This window comes from Centruroides vittatus, unplaced genomic scaffold (assembly GCF_030686945.1).
Source record: "Centruroides vittatus isolate TY-2023 unplaced genomic scaffold, ASM3068694v2 contig_628, whole genome shotgun sequence".
NCBI classification, from domain to species: Eukaryota; Metazoa; Arthropoda; class Arachnida; order Scorpiones; family Buthidae; genus Centruroides; species Centruroides vittatus.
Genome location: NW_027122385.1, coordinates 4,011,277 through 4,033,775, shown reverse-complemented (window position 1 = coordinate 4,033,775; position 22,499 = coordinate 4,011,277). Strand labels below are relative to the sequence as shown.

General features: G+C 29.5%; 1 protein-coding gene across 1 annotated transcript in view; it reads right to left on the bottom strand.

Annotated features, from left to right (window-relative positions):
- Window positions 1-4,792: 4,792 nt before the first annotated feature.
- Window positions 4,793-22,499, bottom strand: part of mlt (tubulin folding cofactor E like protein mlt) — a 30,723-nt gene continuing 13,016 nt past the window's right edge. Inside the window, exons 3-6 of the mRNA XM_067275565.1 lie at window positions 18,100-18,275; window positions 11,416-11,758; window positions 10,132-10,283; window positions 4,793-6,272 (exon numbers count right to left, since the gene is read on the bottom strand). Coding sequence (XP_067131666.1) covers window positions 5,957-6,272; window positions 10,132-10,283; window positions 11,416-11,758; window positions 18,100-18,275 — 987 coding nt within the window. The 3' untranslated portion in view covers window positions 4,793-5,956. The remainder of the gene's footprint in view (window positions 6,273-10,131; window positions 10,284-11,415; window positions 11,759-18,099; window positions 18,276-22,499) is intronic.

The following is a 22,499-nucleotide window of genomic DNA, read 5'->3' as shown; positions in this document are numbered from 1 at the left end:
GATTCCCCAAAATTAAGAAAATATTCAGCTGTTTGTCCATGATTATACCAATAGTTTTCAACCTTTCCATGACCTTGTCAACTTAACTGCCTGTGGTTCACGTATGTGCATCTTATGTAACTTCTGGAGATTTATTTCTATTGCATCATTATCAGAGAAAAATATAATGCAATGAACTTTCAATTTTATTTGTTAACAATATATTTTTTATATTATTTACATGGCATTTAGAAATAATTTAAACATACCAGTACTATTCATATTATAAATTGTAAAATAAAACAGTTTAAATTGACTATTATTCTAAATTGCCTTTAGTGGGAAATTTCAGCTTATTTGCACATATAGATGTATTTAATACTTTGTTGTTCTAATAAGGCAATCTGCATTTTTCTGGCAATAATTTTCAACTTCTATCTTTCCTCCATCTCATTTATAATCGTAACATGTTTCTTTTTAGTATATTTTAGTATTCAATGTAATGGAAATATCTCATTTGTGTTGCAAGATATTGCATTCTGTTCAATCCAGTCTGGATCTACAAATTTAAAATGAACCAAATTATAAGGATCCAATGTGGAACGTTATAATTTATCACAAATAGTTTCGGCTGAAAAATCCCTTCTGTGTATTGGCAAATTCAATTTTGAATTTGGCTTTTCTTTAATGACTATATGTCTTGTATAACAAATTGAATCAGTCTACATAATGAGAACAACAGTTCTGGTTATTCATTTACAGTGCTGCTGCTTTTAGAAGATATATTTTTTATTCATTTTAATAAATCTTTTTATTTTTTAAACCTTAAAGGTCAGTATTGCTTTTATATAAATTTTCATATCTGTTATCAGTTATATTTCAAATCTTCACAATTAATTTAATTTATAAAAATATACTGATCAAACATTTAATCATTCATATGTTTGTTTGTCTTGAATGTATCATAATATCATTTCAGTTTGTATTTTCCAAATTGAAATTATTTTTAAAGGGTGTTTATTAGTCTGACTTTATCATTTAAGTATATTTTTAAAATGTTTTAATTTCATTGTTCTCAAAAATTATGCAAATGAAGTAATTTAAATCAATAACTATAGAAGAGTTAAGTGATGCAGTAACCCAATGTATGATAACCAAAGAGTGATGTGAAGATGGGATAAATTTGAAGTTTATCAAATACACAAGAATAGAATTATTAAATAACTTACATAGCATGTTAAGAAATTTTAATAAAGAGAAAAATGTTAAATGTCTGGAACAAAGCTGTGATAATACCATTATATAAAAAATCCAGCAATGAATTGCTCAACATCCCGGCAACATTTGGTGGGCCATCTGTTATCATATTTTATTAAAAAAAAGTTTTTTTTAACTATTATAAAATTGCAAAAAGCTTAATTTTGAGGGTCGGAATGGGTTTTATAAAAGTTGTAAATGCTAATAATGAGTAAAATCATTAAGTCCAACTCTACTCAAGATATGACACATGACCCCCCACTGTCTCCCACCCCTTGACCTTTAATCACCAAAATTTAATAGCATCAATCCCACTAATAAACACCTCCCTGCAAAATTTCAGAAATTTTCAATAAAAAGCACCAGAGTTATTAAGCTTCAAAGAGGGTGAACAAAATTACACACTAATATCCATATGTACAGAAAAAACCCCAAATTGTTTTTTCATTTCTCAATGTTTCAATGTCCGAGTTCAAAAACGTAAAAATCATGGGGAGGATCATTTTTTGACCAATTTCCATACTTTCCCTCTGTTAAACTAAAAACAATAGAGGAATATGACAGAAATCCCAATGTATCCAATTCTATTCAACATGTACCCAGATAAAATAATAAAATAATGAAAGTAAATAAAGGAGGCATAAATATACATCACAAGCTAAAATTAGAAACTTTGCTTTTTGCAGATGATCAGTCATTGGAAAAATTGAGGATGATTTATAAAGATCAATATTTAGTCTAAATGAACTAGCTAATGAATATAAAATGAAAATATCATCCAATAAAACTAAAAGTAATGGTTCTTAAAGGTATCAATCCAATCTATAACAAAATAGCAATACAGTATATAATAAATAATAGAACATGTAAGTAAAAATTCTGATAGTCAAGTTGCAGATACTGTTATGAAGACAAATCTGATATAGATCCCAAAATTTTGAATTTTCAAAAGATAATTGGTCTGATAGTTTTTAAAATTACTGTAATAAAATACATAAACATACAAGAACAAAAATATACTAAACAATAGCAATATTCACTTTATTCTACAAATCTGGTCAATGATAGCATAATATAAAGAAAAAATAGTGTGCAGAAATGAGATTTTTGCATTAAACAGCTGCCCATAGATTCAATAATAAGATTACAAACAGCAAAACAAGATATTCTTAAAATTACCCCATTTGATCTTACAATTACTACATATAGAAAAAGATCATATGACTATGTTCAAAGAATGGACAGAGGTAGGCCTTAGCCAGAATTTTCTTTCAGGGAAATCATTCCTTGAATTTTATTTGACAGTGACCATGGCTGAAACTTAACTGCCTTAGCCTTCAGCTGCCATTTTGCTACTGCAGAAGGCTAACTATCAGTAGGCAGAGTGGGGGTTTATGGTGTTAAAGCTATCTCTGAATTTCAGTATACTGTACTACCAAAATTTGAAGGTAGCTATAGCCCCAGGAGCCCCTTCCCTGCCCATGTGCCTGGATAGAGAATCCCAAGTTGTTATCATCCAGTAGGAAAATGAGAGAAAGAACAGCCAATAACAAAACAGATGGCAAGAGCAGTGGCGTAGCGTGGTTGTCAGCCACCCGGGGTGGAGGAAAATTCTGCCACCTTCTTATTTAGGTATCTCAATTTAAAAGACTAAAATATACAGTAATTCTAAAGAACTTTTCGGCAAGAACGATCATTATTATTGTGTATTGTACAGGTGTATTGTATTATTATTATTTATTGTGAAATTTTGCCGCCTCCTAAAAGTGCCACCCAGGGCGGGCCACACCTGCTGCCCCCACTATGCTACACCACTGAGCAAGAGTCTGGAACAGATCACTTGGCTTAAGAATATGAAAGGTTGATGATGAAGAGACTATATTTCAGAGAAATTATGGTCTTGAATAAGTTTTACAAACTACTTGTTTAATAACCAGTTTAATTATTACAGACAATAAGTATCTAAATTATTCTGTTAATCCTGTTCAAAATGAAAAATATTTTTCTTGTATTTATACAAAAAATTTGTTTTTAGTAAAATTAGAAAATGATTTTGGAATATTGTAATTAGCTTTGTGATTATTTTGTTACATTATTCTTTGTTTAATGAAGAATAAATAATTTTATAATTATAAAATATCTTAAGTTTTTGTTAAATAACAACTTTTAAATGAAACAACAAACATTAACATAGTAATATTACTGTGTTTGTATGAGTTCTGTTCGAACTTATTGAATAGCGTGCCTCCAGTTGGTCTGCTTGGAGGAATTGTGTCTGCAAAAACCTCCCGAGTAACCTACTTCAATCCATTTGTTGATATCTTGTTTTGGTGATTAGTTATGGCCGTTTATGTGAAGGGGTGTTTGTGGGGTTCGGTGAAAACTTGATCTGCAGAAATGAGCTGTTTGGAGGAGCAGCATTGTTCTGTGAAATTCTGTGTTTAACTCGGGAAATCCTTCATGGAAACTTTTGAGTTGATTACCAAGACTTATGGTGAGGGTAGGTGAAACATCTCCCACTCCAAAAAAGCTTGACAAATTCGCTCAAATGTTAAGGTGATGTTGACTGTTTTTTTCAATGCAAAGGGGTTGTGCATCACAAATACTTACTTACAGCCAGTCAACATGGAGTAATACCTGGGGGTTATGAAACGCCTAAGAAACAGAATCAGATGAAAACGGCCCAAACTTTGAAGGAGTGGCGAGTGGTTTTTTCACAATGACAATGCGCTGGCTCATTCATCCCTCAGAACTCGTGAGTTTTTGGCCAAAAACAAGACTGCTGTGCTTCCCCACCCACCCTACTCTCCTGACCTGACCCCATGCGACTTTTTCCTGTTCCCCAAACTAAAAAACCCACTCAAAGGAAAAAGATTTGTCACCATTCCAAAGATAGAGAAAAATTCGACGGAGGAAGAAGTGTTCCAGGACTGTTTCAAAAAGTGGGAACAGCGTTGGGATAAGTGTATACATTGGGGAGGAGACTACTTTGAAGGGGACCCTGATCAATAAATTGTAAATGAAGTATTTTTTTTGTAATAAATAAAGTTTAGGAACTTTTGAACAGACCTTGTATATATTTATAAACCACAATTGCCAAAAAATTCATTGGAAAATTTTTATAATTAATTTTTTAATCAAAGATAAGAATATAAACTTTAAAGATAAGGATTTATTGACTAAACAATTTTTAAATGAAAAATTGTTGCCATATTATTTAGTATTCAGATATGCAACAACCAAAACATTCTATTATTTTGATCTGTATTAAATATTATGTTATTTGAATTTAATTAATGTGAGGCACCATCTCCTTAAGTTATATAGTTAGCTACAATTTCACCCATTACAGGTGGACCTGACCTACAAGTTCACCATCCATAGGCAAACCTTTTCAAGTCAGATTCATTCAGATGGAGAATGGTGTGTTGATCTGTGTTACCAGAGTTTGAACTAGGTCTGAATCCAATTTCCCACAGTAGTAAGCTAATATATGACTAGATGGCCCCATAGTAAGGTTATCTGAGAGATTTACTAAAAAAATAATTGAAAAGAATTACATGAAGATAACTTTTTATTTATTTGCAATAATTAAAAATTAAATTTTTATACAAAATGAATTATGTATAGTCTTCATCTTGGAGTGTAACACAGTTTTTTTTATCTGCCTATAGAAATTTTAATTGTTAATTATTGTAAAGACATGAAACATCAATTTTCACGAAATAGGTGAAATTCAGAAAAAATAAATAGGTGTTTCTTTACATTTATAACTTACCTATTTAAAAGAAAATAAAAATAAAATTTAAAACTTAAGAGTTACTGTATATAGAATATACAAGAATTTTGTAGGAAAACATTTAAGAACTTTGTACAATTTTATTTTATTTTAAATCAAAAATTCTCATTAAATGTTTTCAATAAATGATTTTTAAACTCTTGATGTTGTTAACAATGAGACATCTATATACAATCTAAAATATTTTTGAATAATTTCCATAGAAGGATTATTAATTTTATTGTTTTGTATAAAACCTCATCTGAATATTTATATTCATTTACAAATAAAAGATAGAAATTTTAAGAATTTTATATTATTACTTTTTAAAAAACATTGTTAAATTACATTTAAACTTTTGGAAAAATCCTCCAAAAATGAAAAATACCAGTATTAACTTACTAATAAATTACTGATAAATGTTAAACAGCACTTCAGAAATTCTATATTAATCAGCAAAGCTGAAATATTATTTATATCAATAATGAATTGAATTATTATTGATGACTAAAAAATGCATTGTATATTTGTTAAGAATTATTTCAAATACATACATCCTTATAAATGATTAAGTATTCAGTTTTTAGAAAACAGGTACTTGAATACTTAAATATCATATTTAAGATAACTGTTCTAATTTTAAATCAGAACGCCTTACGAAAGGAAGCTTTATTGCATTGTATTTAGCTTTTTTGTAAACATGGTTTAAGAAATGGCTAAACTATTAGCTTTTCAACAATCCAAACATTATTCTACAGAATTTTATGTAATATATATATATATATATACATTTTTTTATATATATATATTACTGAATGTAAATGTACTCGTAGTTTTTTGTAGATAATAAAATTACTACTAGGTTTAATTATAAACACTGATTTGTATCAGAATCTTATTCTACAATTAAAATTGTGTTGATACACTTTTTCTACTCCAATCTTATTTTCTATCAACAAGAAATTCGTCACCATCTTGAATCATGTATGCATACAGTTTTCTAGTATTGTAGCGCAATTCCTCTGGTCCATGACCTACTAATTCTTTATCAATATAAAAAACTCTCATTTTTGTTGGTGATATATTGCATATTTCACTAAATTGCACTTTTAGGTCATGAACTGAATGTTGTAAATTTATCACACGTGTTTCACGGTACTCCTGATATCGTATATGAACACATGCTGTTTTCTTCGGAGACAAATCGATATTTACAAGAGGATCTAATTTTCCATGAATGGCTTCTAATTCATAAAACCTAGAAAGTAAAATAAATATATTTTAAAATTAGAAAGTAGGATTATTATTTCAAATTGTGCAAAATTTTAAATAAATTTTAAAAAATATTCTTTAAGCAGTCTTGTCTTGTAAACACTGTATGGACAGTAAAATATAATAGTAAGTCTGTTTCAAATTTGTTCAAAACTTCTTGAATAAGCCTTTGCCAGCAGAATTTTATTGATAAAGACTTAATTAGAAAAAAGTAAATATCTCAAAATTATTTATAATAATGAGATTGTTTTTATTTTGTGTGATTTGGCTAGTTTTCACAATACACGGGAAAGCATTACTCATAATTTCCACAGAGAATTCTCTTTGGATTAAGCATTACTAAATCTCAGCAGTACAGAAAAATTTAAAAAGTTTTTCGAAGTTCAAAAACTCATGATATCTGATAAAAGACTGAACCTTAATATGACAATATAAATTATTTTAAAATATTCTTATAACTATATTTTTAATGGATATATCAAAGGAATGATGTATCAAAAGTGTGACAAAGCAGAGATGAATTTCAAAGGAATGACGAAACGATGTATTGCAAGGATGACTATGTTAATCTGTAATTACAGTAAATATATATTTAAAATACATTTTATATGGTATATTTTAAATTTTATTTTCACAAACTGTTCCTATTCAACATTAAAATTCTTAGAAATACTTCTTAAGTTCTAAATGGTATTGGCTTAATGGTATTGTTTATCTCTTTTGGCATCTAAAGAACATTTGAGAATATTTCTCAAAAATGTGTCATTCTATTGCTGGAATCTAGCAAATTCAGAGAAATTTTGAATATTAGTGTTCCTAATACATTTATATTATATGGTAGTAGTTTTTATTTTTAAACAAACATATTTGTTTAAAATATTTTTTCAACTTAGATATCACTTGTTCAGTATGGTAATTATATCACTCTTTCAAAGAGAATTGCTCTTTATAAATTCTATAATATTATTTTCAGTTTCAAAATTCAAAGCTTAGAGTATTGCTTTTTATAGACTTGTCATACAGGAAACCTTGGAGACAACAGGAATGAATTTAGACTTTATTGATATTAGTTATAAGAAAATGCATTTCAGGTGTCATATCCCTCATCAGTTCTTATCTCTTTAGTACCTGTATTTTTATTGACTTTTTTTAGTTGTACTACGAGGGCTGTTCGGAAAGTTTGTGGCCTTGCCTATATGCGGTGCTGCAATCAATTTAATTTTTGGCGGGAATAATTCAGCCATCTTTGCTAAAGATACAATACCAATTTTCGCTTGATTTGTCGTAAAGTTTTGCCACGACAGCTTAGCAGTTAGTCAGTGTGCACGTGCTTTTTCAAAAATGGAGAAGACTCGTGTGATCATAAAATACCTGACAAAAAAAGGGTTGACTCCATCTGAAATCAAAGCTGACATGGATGAATGTTTTGGGAGAGTCTGCTCCTTCATACACCACTGTGAAAAATGGACAGCCCTTTTTAAATCTGGCAGAGAGAGTGTGGAAGATGACCCTTGCAGTGGACGACTGTCAACTGCTGTCACTGAAGAAAATATCGACAAAGTTCATGATTTGGTGTTAGCAGATTGCCGTTTGAAAACATAGATAGCTGAGATGCGATAGCTGAGACAACAGGTATCTCTGTCGACTGAGTGCACCACATCCTAACTGAAAATTTGAGTATGACAAAGGTCTCAGCAAGGTGGGTGCCGCATCTGCTGACCTGCGAGTAAAAACGTGTTCGCACATTGATGTCAAAGGAGTGTTTGGACTTCTACCAGAAAAACCCACAGGATTTCTTGCATTGGTTTGTGACTACTGATGAAACGTGGATCTATTACTACACTTCTGAAACAAAAGAACAGTCGAAGCAATGGAAACACCACAGATCGCCACCACCAAAGAAGGCAAAGACAGTTCCATCAGCAGAGAAAGTGATGGCCTCGTTTTTTGGGATGCTAAAGGCATCATCTTTATTGACTACCTAGAAAGAGGAAAGACCATCAATGCTGTCTATTACTGTGAACTTTTGGAAAAACTGAAAAAAGAAATCGAAGAAATGAGGCCACACTTGAAGAAGAAAAAGGTTCTGTTCCACCACGATAATGCACCTGCACATTCCACCAGAATCACAGATGAACAAAAGATAAATGAACTTCGCTTCCAATTAGTTCCACATCCACCGTACTCACCTGATTTGGTCCCCAGTGACTTCCATCTTTTTCCAAACCTAAAAAAATTCTTGGCTGGAAAGAGATTCCACTCAAATAACGAAGTCATCTCTGGAGTGAACGAGTATTTTGCACACCTTGACAAATCGACCTATTGTGATGGCATAAAAAAAGCTAGAACATCACTGGAATAAGTGCACTGCTAACAAAGGAGACTATATTGAAAAATAAAAACAGTTTTAACATTATTTTGTTTGTTCTTCTATTTGAGGCTGCGAACTTTCTGAACAGCCCTCGTATTTCTAAAACAAATGGGAAGTTCTAAAACAATTCATTGAACAGATGGAGGAAAACATGAATTAATGTTTTTCCTCCTCCTGCTACAATGAAAAGATCTGTAAAGAAGTAAATCATAAATGGATCAGAGGGATAAAAGACAATTTATTTTTAAATGTGTTTTTTAAAGTTTATTATTATAATTAGGCTTACCATAATATTTTTTCTCAAACCAGAACAATTTTGAGAAAATATTCACAACAGAAAATAAATCAGTACCTTTAAAATATGACAATATATTTGAGGAAATTCCTTCCATTGCTACTAGGCTTTTCTTATGTTTCACATATTTCAAGTGATTTTTAATGTCCAAATGCCCACCATGAGTTACTGAAAATTCTGAAAAGCACAGTTCACATTTCACTTTGTCAATATGATAACAAACTTGTTTCAAAAGTGGATAATCCTTTTTTAATTCATCAGTAAACACACCGTTTCTTTTTGGTATTTTGGAGATTAAATTAATTTCATGTACAGTACAGAATAATCACAAATGCCGACTACCAATTTGAACTCAACTAAGATATGACATGCACAACAATGATATGGCCAGTGTAAGTTTCAGTGTTTCCAACTCTAATTGAAACAAAATATCTAAAAAATATCTGGATTTTATGGGCTACATGCTATTATAAATTCTGTGAAAAAATAAAACATCCAAATTCATTAAGCCACATGCTATAAATTTTGGGGGAAAACATCTAGACAACATTAAAAGTACTTAGATCTAGATACAAAATATTTAGATTGACAACAGTGAGTGTGACAGAGGCTAGTTTGGTTGACAAATTGCCATTTTACCCCAGACTGCACTATTTTTACTTCTTGTATATTCAGCACTTTAAAATTTTACCAAATAACCAGGACAAAATGACAAACTGGCCGGCACACAGGGGCCACATTGTCAAAGTGGAACATTCCTGATCAAAGCGGGATGTCTGGTAAGCCTAATTATAATATGTTTAAGAAAAATCTGGTTGTTTCAGAAATAGTATAACTAAAAAATTCTATAAAAAAATATAGTTACTAAAGAGATAAGAACTGATGAAGGGTATGACACCCAAAATACATTTTCTTGTAAGTAATATCAATAAAGTCTAAATTCATTCCTGTTGTTTCCAATGTTTCCTATATGATAAGTCCATAAAAAACGATATTCTAAGCTTTGAATCTTGAAACAAAAATTAAAATGGAACAAGAAGCTAGAATAACAATATAATTTAATGAAAATTCTTATGCTGTGGTAATACTAAAAGTGTAAATTTATTAAATCATACTGATAAATCATGTTAATAAGGAATCAAATCAAAGATGAAAATAATGAACAATAAAGTTATTTACCTTTGAGGTCGATCTTCTTTATCTAAGAAATATCGGATAAATGCTCGTTCAGCATCTTCTCGTTCCTTTCCTGTTATAGCACTACCATTTAATATTTTAACATGTGGGAGTCTTGCAATCAGATGTTGCCTACGTTCTCTCTCTGAAAGCTCCTAATAAATATTTTTAAATATCAATGAGTTATAAAATATATCAAAGTTCAAAAGTTTTATTACAATTTACGTTAAGTATTTTCAAAATATATAAAAGAATATTCACATCATTTTCTAAATTATATTTCAAGTTTGACTTTTATATACAAGTAATATTGACTTTTATATATGAACTAAAATTTCTACATATAAAATCTTTCAATATTAAATTAATTTAAAATTAACTTTCTTGACATCTAAAGAAACATCACTATAAGTAAATATAAACATTTTTTTCTGTAATAAAAATCTATATGATTTTTATTAATAATTCAAATAATATAAATAATTAATAATTCAACTTAAAAATTAATCTATGAACCTTCTTAGAAACAAAAAACAAAATTATCAGTTTCTAATAAATTACACTGTAACATTCTACAGATTATTATTTATTAATATGTTTTATTATTATTATTAATTGTTAATATAAATTGTGTTACAAAATTCTAAGTGTCATATTTGCATGTAAACAAATAACAACTGAAGTGTAAATCCTAATGCAAAAACAAATACACCCAAAGAAATAAATCAAGACTCGGAAAAAATATATTCATCTTTCAGTGGAAGCTGATATAATCTCTTATTGAAAAGCTATCTAATAGCATGAATAATTAGATTTGCTAAGAGATTTGATAGGATGCCAAATAATGTAGGCTTAATTTTATGTGGGTTGGAATATCCAAACATAATAACTAACAATGACTCATACTGAGAGCTACAGATTTGAACATTGTTTTAAATTATTACTTTTTAAACACATCTGCATTCAATTAAACTATTACAAATTTAATAATAATCAATGCTCTGAAACATGCAGTGACATTATTATTATCCAAATACACCAGTTCTAACTTTAGAATTTCCAAGATCATACTACCATTAGTTTTTAGTTACTATTAAACTCATTTCTTTAATATCGACATGTTTATAAAATAAGATGAACACATTGGTATTATTTGTTGGTTAGCCTTAATTAATTTAATGTACAATATTTTAAATTGTTTTTACTATTTTAACAAATCTTTTGCTATATTCTATGTAAAAACATAAAAAACAATAAGTTTAGTGTATATAAAAAAATTTAACTAACCTCAAGTACTAGTACACCTTGTAATCTGACGTCTTCTAATTTAAAAAATGAATTTAATTTTTCAATATCCTTCCATTCTTTTAATGCACTATTTTTCATACTGAAACTTTTCAAATGTTGGAAGTTATTTCTCCATAAACTTGGATCAGGTATAGATATTATGGAACAATTAGCCATTATAAGAGTGTCCAAAAAAGGAAAACATTGTCCAAGATGAGTAACTTCTTCCCAACTATGTAAAGGATTTCCACTTATGTGAAGAGTTCTTAAATTATTGTAAGGCCTTTTTGGATCCAAATCAACTGATTCATAATCATTTAAACTTAAATGAAGTTCTCTAACACTGAAAAAATAATAAATTTCAAATAAATAATTTACTTTAAAAAAATATATAGAGAAGGGCCAATATCAAAGGCAAATGCTCATGACATTGGCTCTTAGTCTTCCAAGCCAAAGAACTAACCCCAAAATATAATAATAATCAAATGGTAGAGCAGATTCTAGTTCAATTGTTAATCCAGTTCTATCATTTGATTATTATTTTAAAAATTTTTCAAAAATACACAGGGTGATCATAATTAAATAGTTGGTTTTCAGAGATCTCTGTAGAAAAACTATTAGGAAAATCTCAAACAAATTTGGTATACATACTGTCCTGAATATGTGGTTTCAATTTTCAACAAAACATTTTACTTTAAAATTCAGCCACTACAGCAAAATTTGGCACTGCTAACCCCATAATGTACAGTACATATTATATACATTTTTTTTAATAAATAAGGAGTTGCAAAACAGGTGAATAATCATGGTGCTCACTTTGCCATGGTTAAAATTACCATCAATCCTACCTTCTACTTATGTAACCACAACTGTAATTGAATAACTTCAAACAATCTGCTGAATTATCAGACTATTTTTGGACTATGTTAATGATTAGTTACTAATTAATTTGACTAAAGATCTGACTAAAGTCTGGGTAGCACAAGTGGCAACACATCTACATAGTAAGCAAAACTTGCAAGTTTGAGTCCTGCTCTGGCCAGATTCTTTTCTTACAGAATTTTCTAAATTAAAAATTACTTTATTATAATTTTTAAAATTAATATGAGATGGCAGCATATCCACCTACTTCTAGTCAAATTAATTAGTAACTAATCATTAACACATCCCAAAAATGGCCCATTAATTCAGCAGATTGTTTAGAGTTAATTAATTAAATTAGGTTATGAATTGTTATTATATATATATACATACATATACAGTGGAACCTTGGTTAACAACCAAATCAGTTAACAAACTTTTATTTTGCAAAAATTTTGTCTCGGATAATGAACTTAACAGTTTTTTGTGTCAAATTTGTAAGCTTGCTGACTTTTAGGGGGAATCAGTTAGTCGTACATCGGTGATGTTCTAGGGTCCATTCATACGTTAGTGGTGGTGGAGGAGACAAAAATAACAAGTATTTTACAGTGAAAATCATTTATTAGAACGGGAAGATACTTACATATTTGAGTTGGTTGGAAATGGTTTATCTACAGTATTTTCTCCTGGCACTGAGCAGTGGTGTATCACTGGTCCTCTGACAGTGCAAGCTGATCAGTCGTAGCCCCAGAGCAGACAAGATGGGTTCACTTGGTACTTTGTGAGTGGCAAATGATGGTAGGTGATGGAGTGTGGTCCGCGAGACACAACACAAATTTTAACAGGCATGATTTCAGGCTTAATCCAGATGAAGACAACACAGATTAATTGCCATAGAATTTTTAGGAGAACTGCGTTTTGACCTTGAAATTCAGGATTTTTATAGTATTTCTTCCTTAAATCTCATGTTATGATTAGTCCTGCATCCCATTCCTCACTTCTTGATTGTTTTCTTCTTTGTCTCCAGGTGAAAACTGAAACCAGATCAGGTCACGAGAAAGGTTTGTTCCGAGGTGTTTATTTGACACTTGTTTGTTGACTCTGATCAGAGATTGTTGATAAACCTATAAGCCTTGTGCTCATAATTTAGCCCGTTGTTTCTGCTATCTGTCATTTTAGAACTTTAATGATTGTATGCGATGTTTTTATACTCGTCAAATCTTTCCCCTTTTCCAAAAATTTAACCTAGATCGACTGTTTAAGAGTGCTTCTGTCAGAGTTCCATTTTCCTTGTGGACATTCCACCTGATCCACCTAATATGTTACGTCATTCGTTTTCAATTTTTTTCCTTACCTTTCCCTTACATAACTAACATGAACTTTGGTCTGACTTAACAATAGTGTTTTCACTTTTAACATGTGGATATTAAATTATAGTTTCCAGCCATTCTGGAACCTCACAAATTTCAGTTGCTTTTAGGCATGTGCGAGGTAAGCGTTGCTTTTTCGAGTGTGCTAAACTTCGTTTTTTAGTATTGTTATTTATATATTTAATCAATATGGCACCAAAGAAAGAGAAAAGTGATAGTGGCAATAGAAAACGTTTTACTGTAGCATTAAAGAAAGAAATTATTGCAAAATACGACAATGGCATTCCTGTTCCTGACATTGCTAAAGAATATAATGTGGCAAAATCAACTATCTCTACAATTATTAAAAACAAAAAAAGGAATTAAAGCCGGCTGAAGTGGTTAAAGGAGTGAATGTGATATTGAAACAAAGATCTAAAGTTTTAGATGAAGTTGAAAACTATTGCTAATATGGATCAATAAAAAGCAACTTGCTGGAGACAGTGTTAGTAAAGCTATAATTTGTAAAAAGGCTAAAAATCTATACAATGACTTGTTGACCCAGACACCCAGTACAAGTGCAGACAGGCAGGACTTTAAAGTGAGCTGATGGTGGTTTGATAGATTTCGTTGATGAACTGGCATTCACAGTGTCTTAAGACATGGAAAGGCTTCAAGTTCAGATGAAAAAGCAGCAAAAGCATTTGTAGATGAATTTGCAGAGTTTGTAAAAAGTAAAGGATATGTCTTGAATCAAGTGTTTAATTGTGATGAGACCAGTCTTTTTTGGAAAAGAATGCCTAGACCCAAGAATGCCTAACCCAAGAAGAGAAAGCACTTCCCGGGCACAAGCTCGTGAAGGAAAGACTCACTCTTTTATTTTGCGCTAATGCAGTGGTGACCTCAAAATCAAGCCACTTTTAGTCTACAATGCTGAAAATCCCCGTGCCTTTAAAAGCAAAAATGTGATAAAGTCCAAACTGCCTGTACAATGGGAGGCAAATAGCAAGGCATGGGTAACTCGGACTTTATTCATGGATTGGTTCACAGAAGTGTTTGCTCCAACTGTTAAAAGTTATCTTCAGGAAATGGATCTTCCTCTTAGATGTCTTCTCTTAATGAATAATGCTCCAGCACATCCACCAAATTTGGAGGAAGACCAGGATAGTGAGCACGACTTCATCAAGGTCAAATTCCTTCCACTCAACACAACTCCATTACTGCAACCAATGGATCAGCAAGTGATTTTCAATTTTAAAAAGCTGTATACCAATGCACTGTTCACCAGGTGTTTTCAGATTACCAATGATACCGACTTAACTCTTAGAGCTTTTTGGAAGGAGCATTTTAATATCCTGCATTGTATCAACCTTATTGACAAAGCCTGGAGTGAGGTCTCTCACCACACTTTGCAATCAGCCTGGAAGAAACTTTGGCCAACTTGTGTCCCAGAGCAAAACTTTGCTGAATTTGAAGAAGAGAGCTCTCTTGATGTAGTGCATGAAATCGTGTCCATTGGCAAGAGTTTGAGAGTAAAGGTAGATGATGCAGACATGGAGGAGTTGCTGAAAGACCATCAAAATGAACTAACAACAGAAGAGCTGGTTGCTATGCAGGAAGAACAGATGAAAGTCTTACAAAAAGAGCATTTGTCAGGCTAGGGAAAAAATCACCAGTGCTGAGATCGAGGAAATTTGCAGAAAATGAAATAATGTGCAGGAATTTATCGAGGAGCGCCATCCTAACAAAGTGGTGGCTAATAGGGTCATTAATTTAATGAACTACACTGTGCTATCGCATTTTAGAAAAATTTTGATTAAGAGAGTAAGACAATCAACTTTAGACTACTTTCTTGTTCCTTATCAAAAGAGACCTCGACTCGAAGAATCTCCTGATGCAGTGATACCCGATATTTTTATGGAAGGGGATTCCTCTTCCAAGCATTAAGCTTCGTAGAAACGAAGGTATGTATGGTGCTACTTTATTAAATAAAGCTTACATATTTGTTGCTATAATGACAGATACTACATTTGCTTATATTTTCATCAAAGAAAACCCATTTTACGAATAAAATTACAAAAATACCAACAGCTAGAATGAATTAATTGTATTTGCATTAATTTCTGTGGGAAAAATTGTTTCAGTTAACGAACGGACTTGTGGAACAAATTAAGTTCGTTAACTGGGGTTCCACTGTAAATGTTATTATATATGTTATACATTGAAATAAAATTATTGCGCTTTGTTTCTTTGTTTCTTAACTTCCAAAATTTATTAGATAATATGCACATCAAAGAGACAGCAATGCAAAATTTTTATCTAGCAAGTGATTTTGTAGTAAAATTGTTTTTCTGAAAAATCAAAAGTGTCTACTCAGGATAGCAGTATATACATTTGGTTGAGATTTGTCCAACAGTTCTTTCTACAGAAATTGCCAAATACCAATAAGTATTAATTTATGAATATATAGCAACCTATAAGTTTTTAAGTCAATTAAGCAATAAAAATCAATAATTGTTCCTAATAAAACGTTTAATTATAAAGTTTTTTCATTTCTTTAAACCGAACTATATTTAATATTTGGACTAAAAACATCTTGACTTGAAAAAAAATGCAATGTAGTTTTACTAATCCAAACTTGTGCCAACAAAAGCAATTATGTTTGTTTTGCTGCTAAATGTTCTAGCCAAAAACAATATAAATCACAGAATACTTTTTTTACATATGTGATGATGTTGTTAAATTAATATATACTACGTATATTAATGTAACTCATATACTAAATACAATTTTAAAAATTTTTTAAATATAAAACATTGTGTTTATCTGCATCCTTTTTGGTTTGCTTTTACTTACATAGAATCCCACTAATCCAAAATCTTCACTAATCTAAACAACCCAAAACAATAATTAGTTACATTGGCAAATATGTACTAAATTAAATTTTTAAGTTAATGGAATATATTATCATCAACTTGCATATAACCATTCTTTTAAGACTAACAAGAATCAATCAAAGTAATGACTGCATGAACACCATTTACTGCTAATAATATACAATATAACCTGTTTTCAATGTTAAATTGGAAGAAAAACAATGAAACAAGTTTAAATTCAAGTACTTTCACTGATTTTGATGTAGCATCTTCAGGAATCCAAACCCACACACTAGATAAACAGCATCTTTCACATTGCTTTGTAAAATTTTACATGTTGTTCCGTAACAACTGATTCCTGATGTCATTGACATTAAAATTAACAAACGTATTTGAATTTAAACTTGTTTCACTATTTTTTCCCCCTTCTAATTTAACACCTGGAAAACAGGTCATATCATATTCTATAACAAGAATTCATAAAGAAATAAAAAATAAAACTGAATTTTTAATTTTAAAAAATTCTGTAATTTAATTTTTCAATAGGAATTTTAAGTTTTATAAAGTTAAATATTTTTATAATTATTTATTAATTATAAATAAATGAAATAATATTTTTTCTGCAAATGATGCTCAGTATCAATAAATTGATTGGAAAATTATTTCAAAACATAATTTACTCTAATCAGTTAAAAAAAAAAAACAAAAGATTAAAAAAAATGAAGCTGATCTTCATTCTTTTTAACCTTATTTAATCATAGGAAGCAAGATACAAAAAGTTTTATAGAAAGAAAAAAATCCAGCAAAGAGTTACTTAACTTTCCATGCTGTTATGAGCTTTTATTAAAAATATAACTTTTATATTATTAATTATAACAAAAAGACAAAAGATTTAATTTTGAGGATAGGGATGAGTTTTAAAAATATTGTAAATGCCAATGACAATTAAAATTTTCATTACGTCCGATCCCATCCGAGACACATGACCCTCTCTATCTCCTCACTTCTCGACCTTTTATCATCGAAATTTAATATCATCAATGTCCCTTATATATAAGTTACCGTGCCAAATTTTGTTTCTTAATCTTTAACACATTCTGAAATATTACATAAAATAGATGCCAATACATGCACACCTTCTAGGTATCAGTTTTTTTGACATTTTCAGGTTCAGAGGTATCAAAAAATTCCAAAAACCCAGAGGATCAAATGTTACAATATTATATAATAACAGCCAGGAAAATAAAAATTTGAATGATTATTATACTTTTCTTTGTATTATATTACAGCAATTTTATATTATAACAGCCAAGAAAGTAAAAAATCAGGAAAAAAAAAATGATCAAGGCATATTTTTTGTAATTATGTTAACATTTTGATTATTGATATTCAATCTAATTGTAAAAATTAAAGACTGTTGAGAAAAATGAATTCAATATCTAAGAAGGACAATCATGATATTGAAAAATAAAACCTGTTTCAAAAATGTAGAAATTTGAAATCATTAAATTTTATTTTTCACTGAAAATTTAAGGTTTTATTTTATTCAAACAGTCTTTTGTTTATTTTAAAAAAAAAAAGTAAAATAATCAACTTACTTGGGCATTGCATCAAGTAAACTGTTGACCACTGTCCAAGGTACATAGGTATGATTTAAAATTAAACTTTTTACATTTAAAGCTTTATCCATATGAACTGGAACAGTATCTTCCATATCATTATGACTTAAATTAAGGAACCAGAGATTGGGCATTTTAGAAATGATGTAATTTACCTATTCACATATATATCTGATTAATGAATTATTTTACAATATAATTTGTTTTTATTTAAATTATTTAATAATTATTGATCATGATTATTGATGCATGATCAAAATTATTGATTATTAATGTAATTATTACATCATAACAATTGTAATAAGTACTGTACATCACAGTCAGAACTGAAAAAATAATTTATAGGGTAATGAGCAATTATTTAATGTGACATCATCACAATGCTGGGCTGCAATTTTTAATCATATTTTTAATTTATTTAATTTAAAATATATGCTCTCCATCTCAAAATAGTAGTAGCTTGCCTATATACGTCACACTTTCCCATTAGAATAGTCACACGGGTTATCTATCTAACACCTTTCAGAGATAAATTTTTGAATTGAAATAACATGACTTCCAGGGCAAACTGGAAAATTCATATATAGTTAATCAGGGCCTCTTGCTCCTAAGCTTTCCATATCTAATCTCAACTTTCATCTGTCTAACTCTGTTCTTGAGATTAAGGAAGGACAGACAGACAAACAACAATAGGAATTTAAAGGTCTATGATTTTTTTCAAATTGCAGCCCAACAATATCAATAAAATAAAAAAAAGACATATAAGTGTTTTTAATGCTATATTGTATTGAAACTATGGATAGAATACTGAGTGCATGTTGGAGTTGCACCCAAAAATAAGCAGTAACGTTAATCATTTCTTTGTGAACTCTAAAAACAGTTTATACCTTATTAAGGAGGTGCATCCAACAGTTTAAGAATTACTGAGTTATAGTTCTTAAAAATGTTTGTTTTTACAAAAATTAATTGCTGCTAATTACAGGCTTTGATTATTTTCTATTTGTTATTTATTTTTAATAAATTTTTTAGAAAATACAATAAAAAAAGTCTTTAAATATTTAGCATAAAAATAAATTTTCATTATGTAAAAACTTAGTTGATCATTGATCCTGTTAAAAAATTATGTAAATAAGAGAGAAAGTATAAAAAGAAGAATAGAAAAACTGTGTGGTAAAGTGCTACAATGAGCAGATGTTACAAAAATGATTTAATATCTGAATTTCCTCATTTATTAAATACTACTCTTAAAATATAAAGTTCAAATTAGTGTCATCCAAATATCAAGAAGCATGTGAGATGAATCAAGTGGGCTGATGAATTCTGTCAAATAAATGTGAAATCAGACTCAATATAACATGTTCTTACATTGAATATCAAAATATTTTAAAAATTAGAAATTATTTTTAAAAATCTGGGTTTACTAAACTCATTCATGACATTATTTTCACTTTAATAATTCTAATGACAGTTAAAATTCTATTCATTATATATTTGTAAATAATTCTTGATTTCCTATTTTGTAAGGAAGATAGAACTTCATATAATACATTTGATTGAGCAAGAAGGATATATGCTTGAAGTATTAAACAGAATAATGCAGCAAATGGTCAAAGTCCTTTGTGACAATTCTGATACAAAATAACTTTATACTTTGTTATTTCATCTGCTAAACTGAAACTGCAGAATATTAAAAGTGATGATTAGAATGAAATAAGGAACAACTTTTAGTCCAACAATTAATTACAACTGTTGGATTAAAGGTTATGAATTAATCACATTTAAATAATAAACATTTTCAACTGAAATTATCAGCTATCTTCATATTTATGTGTAGATTTGATAATCTAGCTTGTAATCACTCATTTTATTTTTTGTCCTGTACTAAGAAGCTGAAGACAACCAATAAATAAAACCATAAAACTTGTTATTTAATTGTAACTAATACCAAATTAAAAGTTGTTTATTCTATTTAGCTGCTAAATTATATTATATGGACTATTTAAAGTTTTTTTTACAGATACTAAACTTTGTTTTATTAATCTTAAATAAAATAACTTATTACTAATAGCATCCTTAACATTTTACAAACTTGTTTACATTTTAAAGAATATATCAATATATAAAAAAGTTTCTTGTAATTTGAGTCTTTTATACATTGTGATGATCATATTCTTAGCTTTTCTTTAATTCACTGTTATCAACTTTATTTTGTATGAGTTTCTAGAAGTTTTTAATTGATATATGATTTTCATGTATCTTTATGAATTTTGAAAAAGATTGTCACAATATACATTTATCAATTAAAAGATTTAATAAGAATTACTTTTTCTTAATTTTTAGAAATAACTTTAAGATTTTTGAGGAACTCAACTCTTAAAAGTTTATATTTTTGGTTTAGGACAACAGAGCAGATTATTAAGAGAAGACACAATCTTTATGAAAAATGTGACAAAAAATAAAGTTTGTATAATTTTAAGTAAAATTTAATTTTTATTATTTCTTCTCTTGTCCTTTTTGAAGAGATTTTGCTCACCATTAAGTTTTTTAAAAACCTTACCAATTTTACCAAAAAGGCTGACATGTTTTATTTTTTCTCCCATCACTTTGACAGGGTTACAGTTTATCCCTTATATAATATATATTAATATACAATGGGTGATTGGTTAATGAACAGTTTGGACTGAGAACAAATTGCATAACGAACACTTTCATGAAAGATTTTTATGTTCGGACAATGAATACATGTTCAGATAATGAACACTTCATAGAACAAATAGAAAAAAAAGCAACATAAAATAGTGAATACTGATTGGTCTTTCCTTGTCTCCAGATGACAATTCAAAACTTTTTGGAGCTCTGAAGATGTCAACGTCAATGCTCAACCTGATACTGATCGGATAGTATTCCTATTCCTTGAATTTTAAAATTCTCTCTTGTAATTCCAGCTTTTTGTTTACCTTTCTGACAAATAATTTTTTTATAGTCTTCACGAGACTGTCGAGCGGGTACTTGTTAAGTTTTGCATTGGTTTTTATTTATGAAAGGTGAAGTTTAACTGTCCCATTAGATATTCATTAACATTTTAATACCAAATTTCAAATTTCATCCAGCCTTGCATTTAAATAAGTTTTTGTGTGCTAGTTGATTTCTGTTCTCTGAATTTTTGTAAGTGCTTTTCTGAACTTTTTATTTAAAAAAGAAACTGATAATATTATGGAGCCTAAAAAGAGTGGAGTGTCAAGAACTGTGCTCACTGTAGAAACCAAGCAAGAGATAGTAGTCAAGGTAGAAAGTGGGCACAAGATGTCTGATGTTGCTAGGCAGTATGGCTTGAACAGATCTACAGTAGGCACAATCATAGCTATGAAAGATATACCAAGAAGTCTCAAGCAGCTAAAGTTGTAATGAAAATCACATCTGAGAAATAAAGAGCATTGAAGCGCTCATAATGGAACCTGAAACTGATCTGACGACAGAAGAACTCCAAGAACTCTTAAATGAAGAACACAAGAAACTCAGCAAGATGTGTTTTCTTTTCAAAAAGAGGAAGACAAAAGAGGACCAATGCTAACATCTGCTATTAAAGATCTTTTGAAGAAGTGGGAGGATGTCAGAACAACGGTCATCCAAATGGCATCCAAACCAGAATGAGGTTAATAGGCTTAGGATTCTCTACAATTACAATGCTATTAATTACTTCTGAAAAATTCTGAAGAAGAAAGAAAAGCAATCAACATTAGACAGATTCTTTAACAACCACAAACAAGAAAACATGACTAATAAAAATGCAAGACTGTATATATGTATTTTTATTATTACATATAAATAAATGTAGTAAAAAAGTATATATTTTTTATTTTTTGGAGTCTCCAGAACAAATTAATCAAATTCCCATAAAAACCTATGGTAAATCAATAATCAGTTAACGAACAAAGTCTTGGAATGGATTATGTTCATCAACCGATCACCCACTGTATGTATATATATATGAGTGTTTGTTTGTTCACTATGCAGTCCTAAGCTGTCTGACCAATTGCTACAAAACTCGGCAGTTATGTTAAAATACTTCTAACTTAGATAATGTCATACATACCACCCTGAAATATTGATTTAATTTCTATATATCAATTAATTTCTGCCTACATCAGACTTTCTGGCCTTACATGTAGCAGCATCTTTTGGCAAAAAAATTAAAAGAAAAAAAATAAGAAACTAAATATAATTTCATACAAACAGGATATAATTTTAAAAAATATATATATAAATGCACTATATCATTACTGTGACAGGTAGCACATAACACTTATGTGCATCCAGTCAAAAGAGTTACACTGTAAAAACTATATAAGTATTTGGTTTTCCACATCTAACAACTTGGG